At 41.0% G+C, this 25,320-nt stretch overlaps 1 protein-coding gene across 1 annotated transcript in view; it reads left to right on the top strand.

Moving 5' to 3' along the window:
* Window positions 1-24,736, top strand: part of mmut (methylmalonyl CoA mutase) — a 42,664-nt gene extending 17,928 nt beyond the window's left edge. The window contains exons 7-12 of the mRNA XM_072440138.1: window positions 4,535-4,650; window positions 6,779-6,894; window positions 7,837-7,968; window positions 8,048-8,195; window positions 12,721-12,888; window positions 22,278-24,736. Coding sequence (XP_072296239.1) covers window positions 4,535-4,650; window positions 6,779-6,894; window positions 7,837-7,968; window positions 8,048-8,195; window positions 12,721-12,888; window positions 22,278-22,406 — 809 coding nt within the window. The 3' untranslated portion in view covers window positions 22,407-24,736. The remainder of the gene's footprint in view (window positions 1-4,534; window positions 4,651-6,778; window positions 6,895-7,836; window positions 7,969-8,047; window positions 8,196-12,720; window positions 12,889-22,277) is intronic.
* The last annotated feature ends 584 nt before the right edge of the window (window positions 24,737-25,320 follow it).

The raw sequence follows: 25,320 nt of genomic DNA on the forward strand, positions 1-25,320 counted from the left end.
GGTTCAACATTTACATAATCGCTGCACCTTTTCCTTTTGCGATCCAGGTGCCTGCGAGGTGCGATAGGCCAGACTCGCACCTCCGACTCGTGTCTCCCTCTAGAATATCAATATTACGCGGGAACACACTGAAACTCAGTGGGTTTGTGTTGCATTCAGCGGCGCGCGGACATGCACACCTGAGATTATCACAGAGAACCAGGCGCTTTATCATCTCGCCGTGAACTTACTGTATTTGGCATGTCATTATCGCCATGTCTTCGAGATCAACAATTATGGAGCGCTAGTATTTGCTGTAAGCCTTCTGATGCTGGTTCTCATTTATATTCATTGGCTCTCTGGCTGGCTCCACCGAGTTCATCCCCGCTAAAGCTTGGTCAAATCCGACCCTCTGTGAAGGAGCCATCGGCACCTTTTGGGTCAATCATTTTGTTTATTTCTGGCTTCATGGCTTTAGGGATATGGTCATTTCACGCATCGTCAGTCACTAGCCATAGTTTGAGCTATTTGCGGATCTAGTCTGAGACAAAAAAGGCAAAAACTGGTTAATTGTAAGGATAAGATGCCCACACAATCACAGAGCGTAGCGCAGAGCAATGTGGTGTATTTAATCCAGTGCAGTGAGGAGCGTTGTAAAGAGCGTGACATACTGTAGGGTAAACTAAACAGCCACTTCACAAGAGGCTTTATCTGCACAGAAGACACTCACATTCAGGACCACAGAGCGCCGTGCAGCTTTATTTTAAAGCCACAAACCACTCTTTTGATGGCAGTGAGGTGAAGATTCTAAGCAGGAGAAGAGATGGTTTGAAAGAGCAGTTAATGAGGCAATTTTTGTTAAAAAAGGGAATACCTCTTTAAACCGTAATGGAGGTTTAAGATTTAACCAATAATGTACAAGAGCATTTTGAAGCAAATGGGCGTAGTCAGCTCGGGCCAGTCGGATGCTAATCAGTGGTGAGGGATCTGCAGCCAGCTAACAATAGGATTTATCTAATTACATTTCAAATACTTTTTTACTATTTATTTATATTTTATTTAATATTGCCCCCGATTTGCTTTTACTTAAGGAATAAAATTGAGTACTTATTTTACCACTGCTAACAACTGCATAGGTAAAGAAGTAATTTGCCACCTGAATACTCCATTTTAGGTATTCTGGTACAATAAATCAGGAATTCATTCTTTGTGAGAGCTCTACCGCCTTGAATTCTGGAGCATGAAGTTTACTCAAAATGCACAACAGTGAATGCAATTCTGTTTAAGCCATTTTACTCTTGCGCTTCCCTTTCCTTTTTCCAAATGTTTTTGAGTAACAACTAATGAAATTAAAATTCTTACAAGTTTAATAACATTTGTTAAATCAAATTTGACATTTGCTTCTTGGTAGAAAATTTTATTCTAACATGCCGTGGTTTCCCATAATCCAATGAAAAAAAATCCCAGTTCCCCTTCCGCATTCCTCATAGATTATGGTCCATGTGGTTGATTATTTCACTAAAATCTTAAATCCATTTCAAACTCGCCGCAAAAGTTCTTTAGTTTGGGTTCATGTGAGGCTAAACCACTCGTATAGTTTAATTTAGTTCTCTAAATACTTCCAGTTCACAGGAAACAAAAAACAGGGCAAACTTCAGTGTCTTCCCTGTCAGCACAAATTAACTGAAAGTGATTTTTTTATACTATCAGTTCAAAAAGTTCCGGCTTTATTCAGACACAATGACACAAATGTTTACATATCTTGTAGACCCATTTTCATCTCAAAATTGATACTGAGGAAAGGGCTGGATACTCTTTATCAATTTCAACACCCAATTGATGGTTAAAGGCAGTATGGACGATTTTTCGGCGATTTGAGAACGCAGGTGGAAGTGCGCATGCCACTCCCCCGTGCGGACTGATACAACACACACGTGCGTTTGTTTATTAGCGCAACAGAGCACATCGCATCTCTCGTCTCCCGTAGATTTCTGTCCACTTCTGCGTCAGCTCGAACTGTCTTTCTCCGTCTTCATTTTGCCCCGTACACTGAGGGAACTATATTATGATAGATCCATGCGCTTAGGCACGCGGAAACGTGGGGACGAGCCTGACGCGGCTGCAGGTGAGCGATAGGTGTGTTTTATGATTGATACGTGGCAGGACTAATTATTTATCCACGCCACGAGGAAATATGATAAAAAATTTGCTGAAAAAAATCGTCCATACCACTTTTTAAGCATATTTTCATACAGAGTAGGGTGTAATTCACAAGGGTAGTTTGATCATAGTTTTTTCTTCACACTCATTAATCCTTTTTATGAAATTCATGAAAACATCCAGTTTAAAATTTCCCAGATTTATGGCATCAAAGGAACAGATCCGGCTGTTTTAAGTCCATAAATCATCACCAGAACAGCTAGCTTTTGTTTTTCCCCTGTAGTAATTCCCTCTACTGCCAGTAGATGGAGTGCTGGCACCAAAATCTGTTGAGTGAACTTGTGCCTTAAGTAGTTACATTATTATAACACGAGGTCCCAAAGCAAAAGCACTTGAGAGCATGTTTAAGCGCCAATACCAACACAAATAATGCACAATATCTGTCCTTTAATATCATTTTGTGGTGATAATGGGGGCGATAGTGCTTTGAACCTGTCTGGCAAAAAGCCTGGTGACTTCTGGAGCTTGTAGTAGGGCGTCGTCGTCATGGCCACAGATAAAGCACTGAAGAGCACGTTTAAGCGCCAAAAACAACACAAATAATGCACAATATCTGTCCTTTATTATTATTTGTGGTGATAATGGGGGCGATAGTGCTGTGAACCTGTCTGGCTGCGGCCTAGTGTCTTCCAGAGCTCGTAGGGCAGCGTCTTTGTTGCTACAGATAAAGCTCCTTCCCTCCCCCATGACGTGTCGACACCAGCAGGAGCGCCCGGCTTTGATGCAGGCCTGGGCAGATCAACGCTTTCATGTGATTTGCAACCAAAATAACCCAGGGATCATGTCACATTTTTCCAATCTTGCCCATGTTTGGGGAGGTCATGGAAAAGCGAGCATCTGTTTGCTGTTTTTCTTTTGGAGATAGCAGTGACCGCTACATTTTGGCGTTTTGATCACATCATAGACTGGATTTATTCCGTTTTATTACATTTTCCGAGGAGTCCCTTAGAAATGTGCCACATCCAATTCGAAAGTGATCAATTTAAAAGCTTTTGCCACTTGTAGACCAATTGCTGTTGGAGGAGTAACCACAATATGTAGCCAAGAAACGGCAATGTTACTAAAAAAAAAAAGTTCAAGTAAGACAAAGTGACAAAATATTATTGGAGATTATCGTTAAAGGTCGACAATTGAATTCGATTTTCATATATTTCTTTTTAGATTTTTTAAGATATGCAAAATTCGAATATTGAGTATATAGTTTATATTGAAAAATGCTACAAAGACGGTTGATATAAAAAACATTAAAAAGGTTATGTTATAAACCTTCAAATGAAGCTATAAGGGGATATTTCTGCACTACTCATTTTAAATACAATCATGTTAAATACAGAGTTAAATATTACTACACAACGTGACTTGAAATTTCAATCTAGAATGTTCTTTTTGCATCCATTTTGACACATATGGACGTTTGAAGGTGCACTTAGTTTGTTTTCATTAGATATATTTGTTTTCATGAGATATATTTGTTTTTATGAGATATATTTGTTTTCTTGAGCTATATTTGTTTTCTTTAGATGTATTTGTTTCATTGAGATGTATTTGCTTTTCCTCAAATGCCCCTCGACATAGATATCGTATTTTCCGGAGTATAAGTCACACCAGCCAAAAAATGCATAATGGAGAAAAAGAACATATATAAGTCGCACTGGAGTATGAGCCGCATTTTTTGGGGGAAATTTATTTGATAAAATCCAAGACCAGACTTCTCATCTTTAAATGCAATGTAAAATAATAACAGATTAAAGAACATGGTGAATAGGTGTACGTATGCTAACGCTAACACCTTCAGCTACATGAGGCACAGACAGAACTGTGGTAAGTGTCTGGTATGTTAACGTAACATATGAACAGTTATTCAGATAACTATAGCATAAAGAACATGCTAACAAGTTTACCAAAGCATCAGTTTTACCCCAAATCACTAAATCCATTGAATTCTTCTTCCTCTGTGTCACTTCTAAACAACTCCACAAACTCCAGAGGTAGAGGAAGTGCAGATTCTTCTTCTGCGTCGCTTAGAGCCTAGAGCGCCCTCTTGTGGTTGCCAGTGTGAAAATAATCAACATGTGAAATGCGGTTGCCAGAGTAAAAATAACTAATAATTTCACATATAAGTTGCTCCGGAGTATAAGTCGCACCCCGGCCAAAACTATCTAAAAAGGTGTGACTTATAGTCCGGAAAATACGGTAAGTGCCCCTTTAAACGCTTGTTGTATCAAATGTACCCAGAAAGTTCTCTTTTCCTCTTGATAGGAGTTTACACATGTAGTTCCTCTGTGGTTTGCAGTATATTGTCGTGAATGGTTATTTTTTCTGCCTGTCTCTTCAGGCGCAGAGGTCATCGTCGGGGTGAATAAGTACCGTCTGGAGAAGGAGGAGAGCGTGGAGGTGCTGGCCATCGATAATACCACAGTGCGACAGAAACAGTTTGACAAGCTGAAGAAGGTGAGCTACAAAGGGCTGACGAGCTCTTCAGTCAGAAGGTCAGAGAATAGTGCGGAATTGTTCGACTGAGCCAAACGATGTGGGCTGGACTAAAAAGACGGCTGAGGTCAAGTTGTGGGAGGAAAAATGTGAATAAGTACATTTCATTTTCCCGCTGTTGAAAAGGTGATTGACGGCTTAAAGGCTTCGCGGTGATGGAGGTCGTCTTGTGTCGTCGTTCTCCGGAACTTTCTTGTCCGTGTCGTTTATGATCAAATGTGCCTGTGTAAAACTTAATTTTAATTCTCAATAGCAGAGTTTGAAAACTTTTCCTCATAATAACATCTCATTAACTTTATGTTACAAGTGATGGCTGTTCGTTATGGTAAAGTTAAAATGCCCCCTACAGGCTGGAAGAGACTCATTGAACTAAAATGTATTTAAGATGAATATATTTTAAATTTTACTAACAGTTTTTATTTTTTAAATCACAGAATAGTACATTTTTAAGTTTATAATTTCACTTCCTGTTTGTAATTGATTACATCACACTATGAAATTACCCAGCAAACACTGGGCAAAAACTCATCTAATGTCACAATCTTTTTATTTGACAAATTAGAATATATGAGAGTGACTTTAATTTGTTGAATTCATGTTTAGAGAGTCAAAAAAGTTGTAACTTTGTGTACATTTTGCATAAAATTTGACTGGAATCTCTAGTGTGATGTCACTTCCTGTCATTTTCTACAGATTCTTCAACGTTTTCTCCACAAATACCTGTCAGAGGCACTTTAAACGCAACCTTGACTGAGCTCAATTATCAGGCTCTAAAAAGTACATTAGCCAGGATCATTTCTTAGTTATTACGACGTGTATTCATTATCACGTCAAGAGCTCTGGTGAACGCCACGGAAAGAGACAACGCTCTTGTCTGTAATAAGCATATTCAGAAGGTCAATGAGCACAGAAATGTCTTTTTACATCTCAATATCGGCCGCAGAAGTGGACTGTGCCATTGAACACTATAGTAAAACATGAATGTATTAAACGTAATTCATATTTATGTACGTTATTAAGAGACATTCTTGCACTCTCCACTACAAGAATGTCAAATCATTGTAAATGTGTAAAAATATGTGTAGCATCACTTTAGCTTTATATTGGTCAAAAAAAATCAAAACGACAATCCACGGGCCTTTTTTTTCGATCGAGACAACGAATCGATTAATGAAAAGAATAATTGCCGGATAAATCGATTATAAAATGTATCGATGGGCACAGCCCTACCTGTCACGGTGGTTACTACATCAACTCATCATTCAATATATGACGTTATTAGGCTCAATATTTATAGACCGTAACTTTTCTTTGCACTAGATAAGAACATTTTCTTTCTTGTTCTGGGCTTGACATGATAACCTTTTTTCTGTAAATGATTAAATAAGTGACCTATATAAGGCTTTAAGAGCGGGAACTAGAGACATGAGCCACACACTTTTCTAAGCGCCTGTGTTATCTTTCATGTACCATATTTTACGGATTATAAATCACTCCGGAGTATAAATCGCACCAGCCAAAAAATGCATAATAGAGAAGAAAAAAACACATATAAGTCGCATTTTTGGGGAAAATGTATTTTCTAAAATCCAAGACCAAGAACAGACATTTAATCTTGAAATGCAATTTAAAATAATAACAGATGAGAGAACATGGTGAATAGGTGTACGTATGCTAACGCTAACACCTTCAGCTACATGACGCACAGACAGAACTGTGGTAAGTGTCTGGTATGTTAACGTAACATATTAAGTTATTCAGATAACTATAGCATAACGAACATGCTAACAAGTTTACCAAAGCATCAGTTTTACCCCAAATCACTAAATCCATTGAATTCTTCTTCCTCTGTGTCACTTCTAAACAACTCCACAAACTCCAGAGGTAGAGGAAGTGCAGATTCTTCTTCTGCGTTGCTTAGAGCCTAGAGCGCCCTCTTGTGGTTGCCAGTGTGAAAATAATAAATAATATCACATATATGTCGCTCTGGAGTATAAGTCGCACCGGCCAAAACTATGAAAAAGGGTGCTTATTGTCCGGAAAATGATGTTATCGTAACATTGTGATGTTTCCTCTCTTTTGTTGGTAGGTTCGTGAGAGCCGGGATCCAGACGCGGCGCAGAGATGCCTCGCTGCCATCGAGGAATGCGCCCGGACCAGACAAGGAAACCTTTTGGAGCTGGCCGTGGACGCTGCTCGAGCCAGGTCTATAAATGTGCTCTTTACCTCTTTAAAGATGTTCTGGGGCTGATGCCAGACAAAAGACATTGAGTGTGTGTGTGAATATATATGCTCACAGTGCGGCCATTGTCTGTTTGCATTGTGCCTTTTCTTTTCTTGCAGTCGTCTGAGAAGTAGAAGTAATAACCACATAGTTTTAGCTTTGTCACTACTGTCAGGGAAAGATTCAAAACAGGCCCTGTGCGGGACATTTGACATAATTAATTGCATCACGTTCACACTTTAACATGTCAATCATCTATTATGTTGGCCTTATTAATAGTATCTATTATTTCTGCCTTATTAAAAGTATTATTATTTCTGCCTTATTAAAAGTATTATTATTTCTGCCTTATTAAAAGTATTATTATTTCTGCCTTATTAAAAGTATTATTATTTCTGCCTTATTAAAAGTATTATTATTTCTGCCTTATTAAAAGTATTATTATTTCTGCCTTATTAAAAGTATTATTATTTCTGCCTTATTAAAAGTCCACTGCTGTGAGACATCTTTACGTCAACGGCAGCACAAAACTTATAGAGGATGTTTGTTATTTTAGCTTTGGGAGTTGTTACATGAAAGAAAATGTTCCTGACTTGTTACTTATAACTCAATAATGTTTTATTTAGTTCTTAGTGCAAAATATCAACTTTGGGTTAAAAAAAAAAAAAATCTACTTTATTTTACGGTAAGTAATAAGTATACTAACTACCGTAACTACTTTACTTAGTTCTTTTTTTTAATATATGTATAATTATCTCGAAACGGGGGAAATCCAATTTGTCTGATCTAGCCCTGATCTTAGTGATAGAGAAAAATACATGTAATGCCTCTACGGAACATTCTGGCCAAAAAGTTGACCTTTTTAACCTCAAGCCTGAAAAGTGCCTGTCCTTTTTAATAGTGTTTGCATATTTGATCTTCAGATGCTCAGTGGGAGAAATCACTGATGCCATGAAGAAGGTTTTCGGCGAGCACAAAGCCAGCACTCGCATGGTGAGTGGAGCCTATCGCAGCGAGTTCGGCGAGCACGAAGAGATCGCCTTTGCTCACAACAGGTAAAAACTAAACCCATTTTAAATGTGTTTCTTGTGATAAAATAAATTTATTTGTTGGTTGTTGTTTTTGTTGTTGCAGAGTTGTCGAATTTAATAAACTTGAAGGTCGGAATCCTAGACTTCTGGTGGCTAAAATGGGGCAGGATGGACACGATAGAGGGGCCAAAGTCATCGCCACTGGATTTGCAGACCTGGGCTTTGATGTGGACATCGGGCCCCTGTTTCAGGTTAGAAAAGCACAAATTACTTTTTATGCCATTTCTACATTTTCCTATATTACTATATCGGTAATTTCGGTAACAGGTTTGTGTTTTCAAACTCATGAGAATTGTGCAGCTCCGACTGATCCGACTGATCAGCTTTTTATGTTGAACAGAAAGTGTATGTTGTCCAACAAACATATTTACATTTATTTATTGATAATGATTTAATCTGACTCACGCCAGATTGATCTGTTTCTCTATGAATTGAGTTCTTCACATGAATCAATCTGGGAAGTGTATCACGGGAAGCCGTCATCAGCATGTTAAAAAAAATACTTCACGCTGATTGGTCGAAGCCTCTCAACAGCAGAAGAAGCAGAAAAATTGTGTGAAATGCAGTGTTCAGGAATACAGTGTTCAGAAATGCAGTGTTCAGAAATACAGTGTTGAGAAATACAGTGTTCAGGAATACAGTGTTCAGAAATGTAGTGTTCAGAAATACAGTGTTCAGAAATACAGTGTTCAGGAATACAGTGTTCAGGAATACAGTGTTCAGGAATACAGTGTTCAGGAATACAGTGTTCAGAAATACAGTGTTCAGAAATACAGTGTTCAGGAATACAGTGTTCAGGAATACAGTGTTCAGGAATACAGTGTTCAGGAATACAGTGTTCAGAAATACAGTGTTCAGAAATGTAGTGTTCAGAAATACAGTGTTCAGAAATACAGTGTTCAGGAATACAGTGTTCAGGAATACAGTGTTCAGGAATACAGTGTTCAGGAATACAGTGTTCAGGAATACAGTGTTCAGAAATACAGTGTTCAGAAATGTAGTGTTCAGAAATGTAGTGTTCAGAAATGCAGTGTTGAGGAATACAGTGTTGAGGAATGCAGTGTTCAGGAATGCAGTGTTCAGGAATGCAGTGTTCAGGAATGCAGTGTTCAGGAATGCAGTGTTCAGGAATGCAGTGTTCAGGAATGCAGTGTTCAGGAATGCAGTGTTCAGGGATACAGTGTTCAGGGATACAGTGTTCAGGAATGTGTTACTTTCCTTCCCCTGCCCAGTAGACTCCATGCAGTGTCATCCTCTCATCCACAAATGTACAAACTGCTGTTGTCTTTTTGAAAAACAAAATGGCCCAAACCACAATGCTGCTCTGTGATTGGTCCTGTCCCGCCTGGGGGACCTAAATGGCATGTGATTGGCCCGTTTACCACTGGTGTGGACATCAAACAGACAAGATGGATGAATGAGAGAATTGCGTGAATCCATCTTGCTGGCGAGGTTAGCAATTATTAATTTAGCCAAAAACTATATTTCACCATCAAAGCATTGTTTTTACAGCTAACCTCATTAGCACTGTCATGTCAATCTGGATTTAGTTCAAATGGTGGAGCAAGGCATGCTGGGAGCTACAGGAAATGTTTTATTAGAAAGTGGCACATTATTTGTTCTATATATCATGGTGGATCTTAGAGCCATGAAGGAAGGCACGCTGCAACCTAGAGGAAAGTTTATATAAACTATATCAACTTTCCTCTACTATTATAGTTCATTAGAATGTATAGATTTTCTGCTTCTCTTGCGTTGGCCTATATAATGATATGTTAATACTGCAGGATTATAGTCTGTCCTATACAATGGTTCAAGGTGAATTTTCAAGGTCTGGACCACAGATTCGCCGTTTGAATGCAGATTCTTTGACCACAGTAACTCTTTGAGAATTCGGCACGGAGATAAAGAAAAGCACTGTATCTATATCCTCCCGAGGCTGGTGCTCTGCAGAGTTTATGAATAATATACTCCATAGTACATACGCAGCACTGTAGTAGTGAATGCACCTGTCATATATCAACTTGTAGTTCAATGACTACTTTCTTTGCTTTGCTTTTCTTTTCTTTTTAGTCTTTTTATGTCTGAGTGGCATGATCAAAGACAATCTCATCCATTATTCCTTTTGCTGTTATTATGCTGTTTGTTATGTAAATGTGTGTGTACTCTGCGCCTCCATTGAGATGTGTGTGTCTGTGTAAAACAAATTAGACTTTCTTTGTGTTAGACGGCATGGGAATATGAAAGTCTGTAATGTTTATCTCCTGGAAATTAATATTGAAAGCCATATTGTCCATATTTGCCGGAGAACCCTGCACATGGAGGTTGTAGAGCGTCTCGTTGATGGCGGTGTGCTTCTCGCAGACCCCGGTGTCATAGAGCGTCTCGTTGATGGCGGTGTGCTTCTTGCAGACCCCGGTGTTGTAGAGCGTCTTGTTGATGGCGGTGTGCTTCTTGCAGACCCCGGTGTTGTAGAGCGTCTTGTTGATGGCGGTGTGCTTCTTGCAGACCCCGGTGTCATAGAGCATCTCGTTGATGGCGGTGTGCTTCTCGCAGACCCCGGTGTCATAGAGCGTCTCGTTGATGGCGGTGTGCTTCTTGCAGACCCCGGTGTTGTAGAGCGTCTCGTTGATGGCGATGTGCTTCTTCCAGACCCCGGTGTTGTAGAGCGTCTCGTTGATGGCGGTGTGCTTCTCGCAGACCCCGGTGTTGTAGAGCGTCTTGTTGATGGCGGTGTGCTTCTTGCAGACCCCGGTGTCATAGAGCGTCTCGTTGATGGCGGTGTGCTTCTTGCAGACCCCGGTGTTGTAGAGCGTCTCGTTGATGGCGGTGTGCTTCTTGCAGACCCCGGTGTTGTAGAGCGTCTTGTTGATGGCGGTGTGCTTCTTGCAGACCCCGGTGTTGTAGAGCGTCTCGTTGATGGCGGTGTGCTTCTCGCAGACCCCGGTGTCATAGAGCGTCTCGTTGATGGCGGTGTGCTTCTCGCAGACCCCGGTGTCATAGAGCGTCTCGTTGATGGCGGTGTGCTTCTTGCAGACCCCGGTGTTGTAGAGCGTCTCGTTGATGGCGATGTGCTTCTTCCAGACCCCGGTGTTGTAGAGCGTCTCGTTGATGGCGGTGTGCTTCTCGCAGACCCCGGTGTTGTAGAGCGTCTTGTTGATGGCGGTGTGCTTCTTGCAGACCCCGGTGTTGTAGAGCGTCTTGTTGATGGCGGTGTGCTTCTTGCAGACCCCGGTGTTGTAGAGCGTCTCGTTGATGGCGGTGTGCTTCTTGCAGACCCCGGTGTTGTAGAGCGTCTCGTTGATGGCGGTGTGCTTCTTGCAGACCCCGGTGTTGTAGAGCGTCTCGTTGATGGCGGTGTGCTTCTCGCAGACCCCGGTGTGGTAGAGCGTCTCGTTGATGGCGGTGTGCTTCTCGCAGACCCCGGTGTCATAGAGCGTCTCGTTGATGGCGGTGTGCTTCTTGCAGACCCCGGTGTTGTAGAGCGTCTCGTTGATGGCGGTGTGCTTCTTGCAGACCCCGGTGTTGTAGAGCGTCTCGTTGATGGCGGTGTGCTTCTCGCAGACCCCGGTGTTGTAGAGCGTCTTGTTGATGGCGGTGTGCTTCTTGCAGACCCCGGTGTTGTAGAGCGTCTTGTTGATGGCGGTGTGCTTCTTGCAGACCCCGGTGTTGTAGAGCGTCTCGTTGATGGCGGTGTGCTTCTCGCAGACCCCGGTGTTGTAGAGCGTCTTGTTGATGGCGGTGTGCTTCTTGCAGACCCCGGTGTTGTAGAGCGTCTTGTTGATGGCGGTGTGCTTCTTGCAGACCCCGGTGTTGTAGAGCGTCTTGTTGATGGCGGTGTGCTTCTTGCAGACCCCGGTGTTGTAGAGCGTCTTGTTGATGGCGGTGTGCTTCTTGCAGACCCCGGTGTTGTAGAGCGTCTCGTTGATGGCGGTGTGCTTCTCGCAGACCCCGGTGTGGTAGAGCGTCTCGTTGATGGCGGTGTGCTTCTCGCAGACCCCGGTGTCATAGAGCGTCTCGTTGATGGCGGTGTGCTTCTTGCAGACCCCGGTGTTGTAGAGCGTCTCGTTGATGGCGGTGTGCTTCTTGCAGACCCCGGTGTTGTAGAGCGTCTCGTTGATGGCGGTGTGCTTCTCGCAGACCCCGGTGTCATAGAGCGTCTCGTTGATGGCGGTGTGCTTCTTGCAGACCCCGGTGTTGTAGAGTGTCTTGTTGATGGCGGTGTGCTTCTTGCAGACCCCGGTGTTGTAGAGCGTCTTGTTGATGGCAGTGTGCTTCTTGCAGACCCCGGTGTTGTAGAGCGTCTCGTTGATGGCGGTGTGCTTCTTGCAGACCCCGGTGTCGTAGAGCGTCTCGTTGATGGCGGTGTGCTTCTCGCAGACCCCGGTGTCATAGAGCGTCTCGTTGATGGCGATGTGCTTCTTGCAGACCCCGGTGTTGTAGAGCGTCTCGTTGATGGCGGTGTGCTTCTTGCAGACCCCGGTGTTGTAGAGCGTCTCGTTGATGGCGGTGTGCTTCTTGCAGACCCCGGTGTTGTAGAGCGTCTCGTTGATGGCGGTGTGCTTCTTGCAGACCCCGGTGTCATAGAGCGTCTCGTTGATGGCGGTGTGCTTCTCGCAGACCCGGGTGTTGTAGAGCTTCTCGTTGATGGCGGTGTGCTTCTACCAGACCCCGGTGTTGTAGAGCGTCTCGTTGATGGCGGTGTGCTTCTTGCAGACCCCGATGGAGGTGGCGCAGCAGGCGGTGGACGCGGACGTGCACTGCGTCGGCGTGAGCACTCTGGCGGCCGGACACCGAACGCTGGTCCCCGAACTCATCAAGGAGCTGCGCATACTCAACCGGCCCGACATCCTGGTCATCTGCGGAGGGGTCATTCCACCACAGGTTGGTAGAGCACAAAGGATCAGGCCTAAGGGCGGGTCCAGGCATGATCGTAAATGTCTTACTATATCGACTCATTGCTCAATACATAATAGCTGAAACAGTAATTATTGTGTGTACCTTTTTATACAAGATGGGAATGATGTTATACATGTGTGTTTTTGTAGTTTTTGAAATGTATTTTTTTGTATATCACGTTTTATGACTAATGATTATGGATAAAAGTGCAAAAAAAAGTACAAAAATGTTTAATTCGGCTATTTATTACATACCCAGAGAAAAGAACTGACTGAGTTTGAATCCTGACTCCGACAATTTGCTGCATGTCCTCCCCTCTCTCATTCCCCATTTCACCCTGTCCTCTTGTCATGGAATCAGACATACACCGATGCTATTCCGTAACACATCGAGAACACAATTCAACTTAGAATATGAAACGACACAGAAATATCAGACATTTGTATGGCAAGCTTGGGAGAAAACGCCGGGACTGATCACGCAAGCTGTTGTAAGCAGCCTGCGTGATCCTCCTGCGTCTCATCCCGTTTTTTCCCATGCTGGTTGGTTTTACTAGATATTCTGGAATAGGCGGGTCACATTTCTCATTGGTCAGCCTCACATCAAGACACTTGGTATTTTTCCGTAGAGATAAAGCCTTGGGTAAACATTACCCAAACTCCTCTGGGCTGTCACCCCCCTAGGGTAAACATCCTTTGGCCCATCTTTACGACCCCTTCACAAATGCAGTTTGTCACACACCCGTTCTTCTCTTAGACTAATGATGCAGATAAAATATCACTATTATGCAGATAAAATACATCACAGAAATATAATCATATATTCACATTTTATCACACTTCCCTCCTGTTTATCAAAGCATTAGTCTACTGTCTCATATGCCAAACACATTACTCTTTTCAGTTTTCAACATGTCTTTCATATAGGTGTTAAAATGACACTTTTACACTCAAAAAGTAATGCACAGTCTTCAACATTGAACGCACTTTTTTTCTCTCGGCCCACAACATTTCTACTGCATTACTGTCCTAAATTTTGAGTCAGATTGGTCAATCTCTGTAATTTGACAAACAGACAATTTATCTTGTCTATAATTTTGCGCGGTGTGATGGAAAATATAGAAGTACAAGCGGAAAGCCCTTAAACCCGCTGCTCTCTGGTCAGTCACTTTGACTCGTCAGGGACCTCTCTGGACACCCCAATAGAATCAAATACGTAGTATCAGGTGCTACTGGAACCAGATTGTCCACCAACCTCTCGACCTTGACCCTGCGGTATGGTTCTGGGTGATGCTGGTCTTTGTTATGACCATGGCTGGCCACAAAAGGGATACATAGGCACATCGTCCTACACCCTTTGCCTCCAAGTGCCTTCTCAGCACTGTGTCCCCACACCACCATACGTCCTCGCTTGGCTTCTTAAGAGACCTTCTTCCGCTGCTCGCTTCGGTCACACCTATGACACATATGAACTGGTACATTTCCCATCTCAATTCATAATCTCATTAACATTGCATGTAGTTATGTTGTAGCAGATAAAAAAAACTCTTAATTAGTTTAAACAACAGTGGCTGTATAATATGCCATTGTGTTTCTTCAGCTACTGTCATGTCAATTGTACATTTCATAACCTTTCTTCAAGTTGATCACTTATTTTCTTCCCTCTATTTTCCATGTCTGTGTATGTTGATCGATTGTCCCGATTGTCCTGATTGGGCGAGATTACCTTCGCCTCTCTGCTGTCTCTTTTTTCACATGTTACCGTTTGTCCGGCGCATAATACAGGTGTTCAGCACCCATATTATCGTCATCGCTGTGATGATGATAACTGTTGATTCTTTTTCCACAGAGTATGGTACTCTGCGCACCGTAGCCTCTGGCTCTCGTTCATCGTAGCAGAGTATAGTACTTTGCGTACTGTAGAATCTGTCTCCCGTCCATTGTAGTAGAGTATCGTACTCTACCGTAGACTCTGGACAAAACTCATACAAACGAAGTCCTGCGTCTGCGATGTTATGGATCTGCCGCTGTGTTGTCCAGACATTTCTCTCACTTTCCCATGAGAGCACCCATGTTCTCGTCCTCCAATGGTCGGTGTGAGGACGACACGGTGTGGCTCCGTCCACCTGGCTCGTCCACCTGGCTCGTCTCTGTAAACACCACATCTCCACGTTTTGCTGCGGTGATAAACAAAGTCTTTTCGACAGTTCAGTGTATTTCAAACAGTTTTCTTGTTTACAATTTTTTTTTGTAATTATTGATTCGGAATATTTGTTTACACGTACATATCCCTCCTTTTTGAGATATGGCTTTGCCCATTTCTCAAACTTCTACATTTAACCAAAATTCAATAATCCAGATAGTATAGTTCACTAATCAAGGAAGAGATGGAATTGCGTCTGTCACTCCAACTCCGCAATGTCACCTCTTGACATTTCACAGTTCAGTGGTCACATCCCTGGCTGAGCCCCCCCTTCCACGGCGCTGGGCCAATGTGTCTGTGTCTGTAATCCAAAAGAGTGTGTGTGTGTGTGTGTGTGTGTGTGTGTGTGTGTGTGTGTGTGCGCGCAATACAAATACATCAAACAATAATAATAAATATAGCCGCAAGCGGTAATGATCGGCCCTCGCCACGACGCAAGAGGAGGGGGCGCTAACGCGCCCCAATTGTCCTTTTATTACATCTACTGCTGAATCTGTGACGCTGTCACATCTTCTCCCCTTTGTTTTACCATCAAAAAGCAATTTTATTTTGAATTCTTGGCAAAATGTGCGGCTTTGCCGCACAGACACCGTGACTCTTTGAATAAAAATGTGGATAACTTTTGATGGTCCACCCCTGAAGATGAGTCTCACCAAATTTCAGGTTAATAGGGCTGACGCCCTAAGAGGAGTTTGTGAAAGTCTAAAGTGTAAACATGTTCTGGCGATTTCCCCATTGGAATAACATGGAAGGTTTCTGTCATCGTTACGGCAAAGCCATAACAATTATGACATGGGTCTCATTGACTTTTTTGATGGGGATGCCAAAATTGAGTTGTGTATCAAATTTCATATAATTTCGCAAAACTAAATATTTAACCTCCATCTAAAATCTGTAGGGAGCGCTGTGGCTCCAAATTAATGTATTTCACTTCAAGTAGGTTTAGGGCAAAGAGTTTAACAACTGATTCTAATTTGACGCAATTCGGACTTTATCTGCGCAAACGGCAGAAATGTAAAATTTGGGAGATTTCTGAAATTCTTGCTACAGTTTGCGGCTTCGCCGCACAGAGACCGTAACAGGTATCAATGTAATTTGGATAACTTTTGATGTCCCACTCCTCAGTAGCATTTTCACCAAATTTCAGCTTTTTAGGGCCAACGCCCTGGGAGGAGTTCGTAAAAGTACGACGTTTGGAAAAACTCCGAAGTCATGTTTAGCCATTTTCGAAGCAATATGGCCGACATTTGGTTGGGCGGACGGCGTTGCCGTAATATTTTTTACTTCTCTTGTCACCATCTACCTCTGCGCCAAATTTTATGATTCTACGATCAGATTTTTTTTTGGTCATTTCCCATCTCTCAATGCATTTTTGGTACATTTGGGGGCGCTGACGCGCCATTTTTTTTTATTTTAGAAAAGGGAAATAGCCAGAATGTAGAGAGGCACGATTTTTAGAGGTGTGCAAATTTTTGTGACTTTTCGTCAATGTTCACTGGGTGAAGAATAGGGGGGTTGGTCCCGAGAAGAAAGAAAGAAAGAAGAAGAATATTCCGATGCGAAAACAATGTTTCCCATTTTTCAAATATCATAAACTATACATTTTCGGAAAGCGCTCGCGCTTTCCTACCTCATGGTGTGGGTCCCTGGTCACTGACGGGTACTTTCGTTAATTTTGAGTGGGCTCCGCCCACTTTGTGTTTTTGGCCCTCTATACAGTAATAATGTTAAATTTTTGCATTACATGCTTATATGCACGGAACATGCAAGAGATGGGGAACGTATTCGTGAGGTACTTAGCGCAAATGAGTGCTTTATATGCATAATAAAGTGCATATAAAGCTTCGCGGTCGTCATCTCAATGTAAAGTGCTCGTTTAGTGCGAACTTTTGCACGGGCTTCGCCCGTTTACAACGGTAATGTTCCATTTTCCTACAACTAATTAGTATGCACGCCCACTCGCCCACTTCCAAACACTCACTAACGAGTGCGTTAGTGAGTGTTTGGAAGTGGGCGAGCTTCGCACGGCCTTACGAGACTAATAGGCCTCTCGCCAGCTTGTGGCGCTCGGGCCTAATTATCTCAATAATTCTCCGTTGAGCTGGCCTTAAGGGTCAGTTCACAACTTAGAGTATTAACATAAAATTTCACATCTCCTCTGTTTGTGTGGCCTGAATAAAATCACCCATCTAATGTAATATGTTCTAATCTTTTATATGTGCTTCAGGTGAGTTTCAAACTCAATCTCTCACCCCTGCTCATGTGGTGCTTTACAACATTGTGTATTAGTTTGTTCTAACAAGTCTATATGTGTATTAAAAATCAAAATGATTTTAAACCTTCCCCTTGGTTATAAGGCATGTCATTTTATCAACCTGTTTTTCTCCTTGTTGCCTACTTTCTTTGTCTTTTCTTTGTAACGCCGCATCTTCCTCTCTGTTTCCCTCTCTCTGTCTTCCTCTCTGTCTCTCTCTGTCTTCCCCTCTGTCTTCCTCTCGTAACGGAGGAAACACCCATTTCCAAATTTCTAAACCTGCTTTTACTTTCTCTCTTTCTTGTAGTCTAACCATCTCTTGCCTCCGTCCTGAGTCCTATAATGTTTAAGTCCTGTTATCACTGGTTTCATAACTTCTATAGCGTCTACATTTAGATGATATTGTCTTATTTAAATCTATTCAATTCTTGATTGAATCTCAACAATCCTTCAGGTATTTACTTTAGAATGTCAAATTCTTTCCCTGTTAATGTTAACTTTTCTTATTACTCATCAGTCAACCCTCCCCCTGAGGTGTTGCTGTTGGTGTCCCTGTGATCCGTAAAGATAACAACATCTGCTCCATCCTGAGTCCTCCAGATTCTTTGCCAGTCAATAGCCCCTTATCTCTGACTATCCTTTATGACTTGGTGTCCTGTTGTCACCCTGTTAGTTAATAAACACATGTATGTCCCATGTCCCCCCACTTCTGCGTCAATTGCTTTAGTTAATGACCCAGTCATGTCTTTCCTGGGAGGGCATTGGACGTCACTATTTAACTTATTCCCTCACTTACGTCTATATGCAATACGAGGTTTCCTCATGATAATACAAATAAATAAGTTACTGATATACATTTACTATCACTTTACTTACTGCCCATTCTAGTCTTATGTCCAAAAACATCAGTAGTCACTCAGTTACCCATATTATCACTTCCAGGCCTGTGCCTGCATTCGATTCTAAATTTAAAAACACATCTGTCTTTTCGTCCTGTACTTTCATCTAGTCATGCATTAAGTCCAAAAAGATAATTTTGTCAAGTCCAAAAATAAAACAAAACAAAACGTAGGTTTGTTCTGTGCACTCAAAAAACACGATACCGTAAAAACACAACTTTTGTATTCTATGTCGGGGACAGGAAGTGTCCTGTCTGTGATCACATTCCCCAAAATATTGGCCATCTATAAAAATCTGAATTCATCTTCATCTCTTATCAAATTTAATATTTTTTTTATAATTGATTGTTGTCAATCAAAACAAAACCCCTTAAAATTTGTTCTACAGAGCTCTCAAATACTAAAATTTAAAACCAGCTGGGTTTAGTTTTGCTTAATTCATCAGTTCAGAGCGTCCTCTGAACGCTTTCTTCTCCCCATTCTCCTGTCTTGTTGACCCCCCTTATCTCCCCCTCTCTGCCACGTCATCTGAGCACACTGGAAGTCTCCCTCCAAAATAAAATATCACTATTATGCAGATAAAATACATCACAGAAATATAATCATATATTCACATTTTATCACACCTCTCCAAAATCTTTTTATGTTTTATGAGATTATGTAGCTGTTGGGTTTTGATATTGTTATATTCTTTTGCAGCAATATATCGCACTTCAAAATTTGCTTTTGCTTTAGGCTTACGTTCCAAGTAACAAAGTACAAAAGTAGAAGTGTTTTAGCGATCTGTATTTTACTGGAAACCTTTTACTTTTACTTCACTTTGCTACATTTACACTGCTCTACATTATTGAAATGGACTGAAAAGTTATTTTTTGTACATTTTTCTTACAGTTACTGACCTGGTGAAACAATCTTTTAGCCCTTTCTTGTTGAAATAAAGCTTATGAGTTCAAGTTGTGTGCAAACAAATATAAATCAATAAAAATTAGGAAATCTATTCAATCACTTTTGATGACAAAAAAATTCAAGATCTCAACATTTTACGCCTCAATCAATTTCCAAATCTTTGTGAAATACTTGGACGTGTTGTTCACTCACCGTGCTCGGACACCATCTCTTTTGATTATTCTTGGTTCTATTTATCTTGTTTTGTCCGTTCAGAATCATTATTGGTTATTACATCTTTTGGTTTTGAATTGATTCATCTTAAATTAACTTAATTAAATCCCATTTTCATCTTTAAAGCAAGTTGGCTTTTCTTACCTACAGCAGCTGGCATGTTGTTGTTTGAAAGCAGTAGAAACATTTAGTGAGATGTTCAGAACCGCTAAACCAGCCGTCATTTTATGTGTTTGTTATATTGCACTGGTTTGTTTTAACGGCAATTATTTCAAGTATCTTAAGTCTAGATACAGGAGCCAAAAAATACTAAGACAAAAGTATCGCATTAAAAACTACTGAAATACTTTAGAAAAAGTCATAAAATTGAGCACTTCTTCCTCCACGGCTCACAAACATCTCTGACCACTCGCTAGACCAGTTTCCCAATACGTTCTCCATTTACAAAGGCTGTTTGATCGTTATCGGTGGCAATGCCTCGTGATCTTTCTAATAAAATGTGTTTATTATAGTGCGACTTATAAAAATCACCAGCGAAAACTGGTAGTCTAGGAGCCTATTAGACATTAGTTATGTCTCTGTTACATAAAGAGTCTTTGAGGCTTGGCGCAACCGCACCAGACTGATTGATGTTCGGAAGCACCAAACCAGGACGAATCATCGACATGTGACAAGATCAGCTGGGCCCGTCCTACATTGAACCTAAAATGTACTCTTTCTGCATGTCTGACACTGCGATAGCGTCACCAATAGAAAAATAGGTCGTTAGTTTCACACTGGCAACCACAAGAGGGCGCTCTAGGCTCTAAGCGATGCAGAAGAAGAATCTGCACTTCCTCTTCCTCTGGAGTTTGTGGAGTTGTTTAGAAGTGACACAGAGGAAGAAGAATTCAATGGATTTAGTGATTTGGGGTAAAACTGATGCTTTGGTAAACTTGTTAGCATGTTCTTTATGCTATAGTTATCTGAATAACTGTTAATATGTTACGTTAACATACCAGACACTTACCACAGTTCTGTCTGTGCCTCATGTAGCTGAAGGTGTTAGCGTTAGCATACGTACACCTATTCACCATGTTCTCTCATCTGTTATTATTTTAAATTGCATTTCAAGATGAAATGTCTGTTCTTGGTCCTGGATTTTATCAAATAAAATGCCCCAATTTGCGACTTATACTCCAGTGCGACTTGTATATGTTTTTTTTCTACTCTATTATACATTTTTTGGCTCCATGAGCTGCCCAGAATGCACTCGCACATTCTCTTTTTGGACCAAACCTGCACACGGCCAGTTATTCCATCTCTAAACTGCGGTTCCAAGCGTGTGTTTTGGAAAAACAACAACACTTTGCCTCAAGTATTAGATTACGGTTCTTTAGTGCGTCTGCCGCGGCTATTCGAGATAACCGCTCTCCTCAGAAAAGAGCCTTGTTGACATTCTGCTCATTGGAGTAATTATTATCCACACTTATTTCCCCTTTTCCTTTTTTCTCCAGAATTCAAAAGTGCTATTGATTAAGCCTCTGTATTGTTCGGAAAGGCTTGGGGTGTAATTGGTTACCACTCCTTTAATGTTAGAAAAGTAATTTAGTATATATCTATAACATTGTATCCATGAAAGGACACAGACTCTCAATACGTTTCAGCGTGGAATAATTATGGGGCACCAATCTACTGAACATTTTTTAATGGGGTTTCTATTGTGTCTGATGTAATCGACTGCCACAGATGTGTGTTTTTATTTTTATAATGTGCAGCTGTGTCATGAATAATGTGAGAAGAAACATCACGATTTGGGAATTATTCACAGTCTTTGACACCCAGACAAAACAATAGTAAATCACTTCATTTTCAAATCAAGAGTACAATTTCTCTATCAATCTTTATCAAAACAAACTTTCTGAGTGATAAAGTGAATGAGTTGATGATACACTTATAATGGTGTAAGTTAACAGAAGCATTACATTGTACATTCATTTTAAGGGTTACTTTTTTGTCTGGATTGAACCGAAATAACTTTTTTTTGCTTCTATAATGATCACGATTATTATTTTCACTTTGTACGATCACATTGTGACCTGAATAATCACATTAAACCCAATAATTTAAAGAAAAAATGTCCTGGAATGTCAAAGTTTGTGGTGCACAATGAATCAAACTTTAATCCTAATTATAATCATTCAATATTGGTGAAACTAGGTGTAAATAATTTTGGGTTATGCTTTAAAATAAGGCCTTAATAAGCGCTAGTTATTTGTTTATGAACACTTTTACAACTTACATAAATGTTAAAACTTCTGGTGTTAAATTAAATTACAAAATCTTTGTAAAAGCATTAATAAACAGTTTTTGAGAACCAAGTGATAAATACTTGTAAATACCTCATAACTCCTTATAAACAAATAACTAGTGCTTATTAATGTGTTATAAATGGTTTTCTAAGGAATCTTATTTTAAAGCATTACACAAATCACAAATCATTGCCAATAAATGTTGATAAGTCTAGTTTTTACCAAAGTAATGGGGATTTATTTTCTTTTAAAAAATAATCAAACGACCTTAAATTTATCCACAGTTGCACAAAAACATTATCTTATCTTAACATTGGAGGGTTCGCCACCTGCTGGAGATGTTATTGCGTTTCTATCCCCATGGAGACGGGCAGGTGACACCACGAGTGCATTCAGAAGAAGCTCGTGGAGATGCGAGCCCACTCACGAAAGCATGTTTGCCAGGGTATTTGTAACCATAGAAACGCCTGTAGTTTCAAAATGTTCATAGCCACAGCGTGTAGCATTCCAGGCAAAGCAATAGCATCACCATGGAGACGCCCAAGTTACATATTGTGCATTTAGCGTATGAATATTTCCGTTCTTGAAGTGGATGTTTTTGGTTGGCAGGACTACGAGTTCTTGTACGCAAGCGGAGTGTGCGCCATCTTCGGCCCCGGCACCAGGATCCCTCAAGCGGCCGTGGAAGTGCTCGACAGCATCGAGAAGAGTCTGGAGACAATCAGACAGGCCATGTGAACACGAGGGTCCTCCACGATGTAAGAGGGACGCTTCTGATCCGCCAAGATCCACTGTACACATGTCGACATAGTGCGGTAATCAAAGCAATACTCCTCACCATATGTAATGATTATTCTCAAGTCAATTTTTCTATTTTATATAAAGCAATGGCCCAGGTTGGAAAAACTCATGCTGAATGTCTGTGAAACTGTGGAATTAAAAAATAATCCGGTGTTAAATAAACTCTTTGATAAAACCGTAACAGCGTTGTACATATGGAAACATTGTACCGTATTTTCCGCACTATAAGGCGCACTGGACTATAAGGCGCATTTAGCGAAACAAAACGTGTACAACACAAAATCGCTTCGAGGTCAGTAAACACAACCAGAATTAATCCGTATATAAGACGCACTGGATTATAAGGCGCACTGTCGTTTTTGTCGAATATTAAAGGCTTTTAAGTGTGCCTTATAGTTCGGGAAATACAGTATTATACGTCTGGAATGGGCCACCGACCCAAAAAAGGATTTATTAAAGAAAAGCTTATATGTTACAACAAATTCAATATCTTTATTTTTGTTACGCACATCTAACGGAGCTCAACTGTCCACTGTCCACTGCGGCGACTCCTCGGGTTCCAGAAAGTAAGTTTGGCGTCTATGTAGTAGCTAATGTCCATGACACACACATGACATTATTTTTCATCCTAAATACTTTCAGAATCACAGTTTTATTGTTGTATTGTTCAGTGTTCTCGCTGGGCTTAGGTTGAAGCATGGCGGTGGGACAAACCATGCAGGCGCTCGAGAAAAGTACGGTTGAGCGCTGTAGGCAGCGCGAGCAGAAAGTACTACGGCACTCGCTCGCACGGTGGCCGTAGTGCTTTATGATCACGGTGCGAGCGAGCGCCGTAGTACTTTTTGCCTGCGGCGCTCGCACGGTTATCTTAATACCTGGCGGTATCTTTTGGGCATGGTGGTGACCAGCCAAAACCCGTCAGCGAAAACATTGATTGTTGGTTGGTTTTCAGATGCTAGAATGACAGATTTCCCTCTTGATTGCATGAGAAATCTAAACGATAAATTCAAACATGTTTAATCGGGCTATTTCTATTTGTGTCTTGACTCATTCATTACCTTCTAAAATCTGCATTTGAACGACATTAATTTTAGCTGCCCTCCATCTGTATTAAATATTATTAAATTATACATTTTAATTTCAAGATTATTTTTATAGTCCTGAGGGTAAAATGAGTCTCTCTTTTACTTCCTGTGACGTCGATGGGAATGTTGAGCTCAGTAAGGCGAGAGTTTTTTAATTTGTTGTTTCACCTTGGCATTTTTAAAAGGGGAGGACGGAATAAAAATAAAAATAAAATTTTATTTTTCCCTTATCAAATCACATTTCTACCATCCAAAAGTTGGAGAGTTGAATTTAAAAATACATTTTTATTCTAAATAATTTTCTTGGATTCTTAGAATATAGGCCCTATTCCCACCTCTCTACATTATCTACATCATTATAGTTATCAATGCAAGACATTGAAAATAACTCTTATTATACTGCGATGTACAAAAATACCTTCAATGTCATAAACTAACTGTTTAATGGAAGGTGGAACTCACAGTGATCAGACAGAAAGTAGTCCCAGACTGACAACTTCTCAGAAAATGAATCATTTTTTGACCAAACAAGTCGGTTTGATGAACTTTATTGAGTCTTGACAGGAACACAAAGTGTGCAATGAATGAAAATGTCTTATTGAGCAGCTTAAATTTGGCCACAGTGATTTGATCCAACGGCGCAGTAATTTTTCCTACGCTCGAGCGCAGCTCAGATCAACTCATCGGGAAGTAGCGTCCTTACAATGCGATCAGAAGAGAACGTGTGACTCCAGACGAACTGGACATGTCGACAAAATTATTCTGATATAATCGGTCAAGACGCGTATTCTTCATTTCCTCGTTCAAACACGAGTTCAATGAATGCGAGCGCGAGCCGAACTCGGGTTTGTGCAGATAATTGTCGGAGAAGCTGGTGCAGAATACATTTTTATTTTTATTGAGGTTTTGGCCAAAAAAACGTAAAATCCGCGAATACAGGAAAAATATTATTTTTATTTTTTTTACAATCTCTGTTTTTGACGTTGGCGGGCTCGCGAAACAACTTATCAAAAAACTCTTGCCTAAACTCCCAAAATGCTGTGTTGCCTTTTTAAAAATGTATATTTCCTGGCCAAAAGTGGAAAGCGCAAGTTATTATTTAGTGAGATTTACAAGTCCTGTATTAGCCCAGCTTTGGGAATTGATTTAGTGCTTTAAGACTTGACTTTTCCTTTGCGATCTGCTGTGTAGATATTGTGATTTATGTTTAAAAAATAAAAAATAAACCTTCATCTGTTTATTGTTGTATTGACTGCTGCTTCACAGTGAAAACCTTCTAATGCCAAAGCAACAAACAAAAGATTACTGAGAAAAGATGAGCAGCTGTAATGTTTGCTGCTCGCACACACTCTCTAGTTTGTCATTAGTATTATATTCATGCTAAAAAACAATGCTGCTCTGTTTCAGTCGAACCTTTTCCTTTGAATAAGCAAAGGGCCCAAAGGCAGTTCCCATGGCCGACTTCACACTCCGGATGACAGAGAAGGAGACAAACTGCCTTTGAAGCCGCTCCACACTCTCACACTCACATCTAATACTCTGTTCAGTGCGGTCCATGTTATTCTGACCCTGTGTAACGCTCTCACCGTGGCGGTCTGAGCAGCGCCGCCGTCAGAAGCGTGTCGTTTGAAAGTTCACAGCGACACCTCCCAATTACCGCGTCCACGGTTCTGCGTTGTGGGCGTGTCCGCTTTGTCATTCCTCTCAAGCGCTCGCTGACATATGTTCCTGCCACACTTTTGATTGTACATACGGGCTGTGTCAAA

Source organism: Eucyclogobius newberryi, unplaced genomic scaffold, assembly GCF_026437365.1.
Source record: "Eucyclogobius newberryi isolate DKJ021-1_F unplaced genomic scaffold, fEucNew1.0.hap1 SCAF_1, whole genome shotgun sequence".
Classification (NCBI taxonomy): Eukaryota; Metazoa; Chordata; class Actinopteri; order Gobiiformes; family Gobiidae; genus Eucyclogobius; species Eucyclogobius newberryi.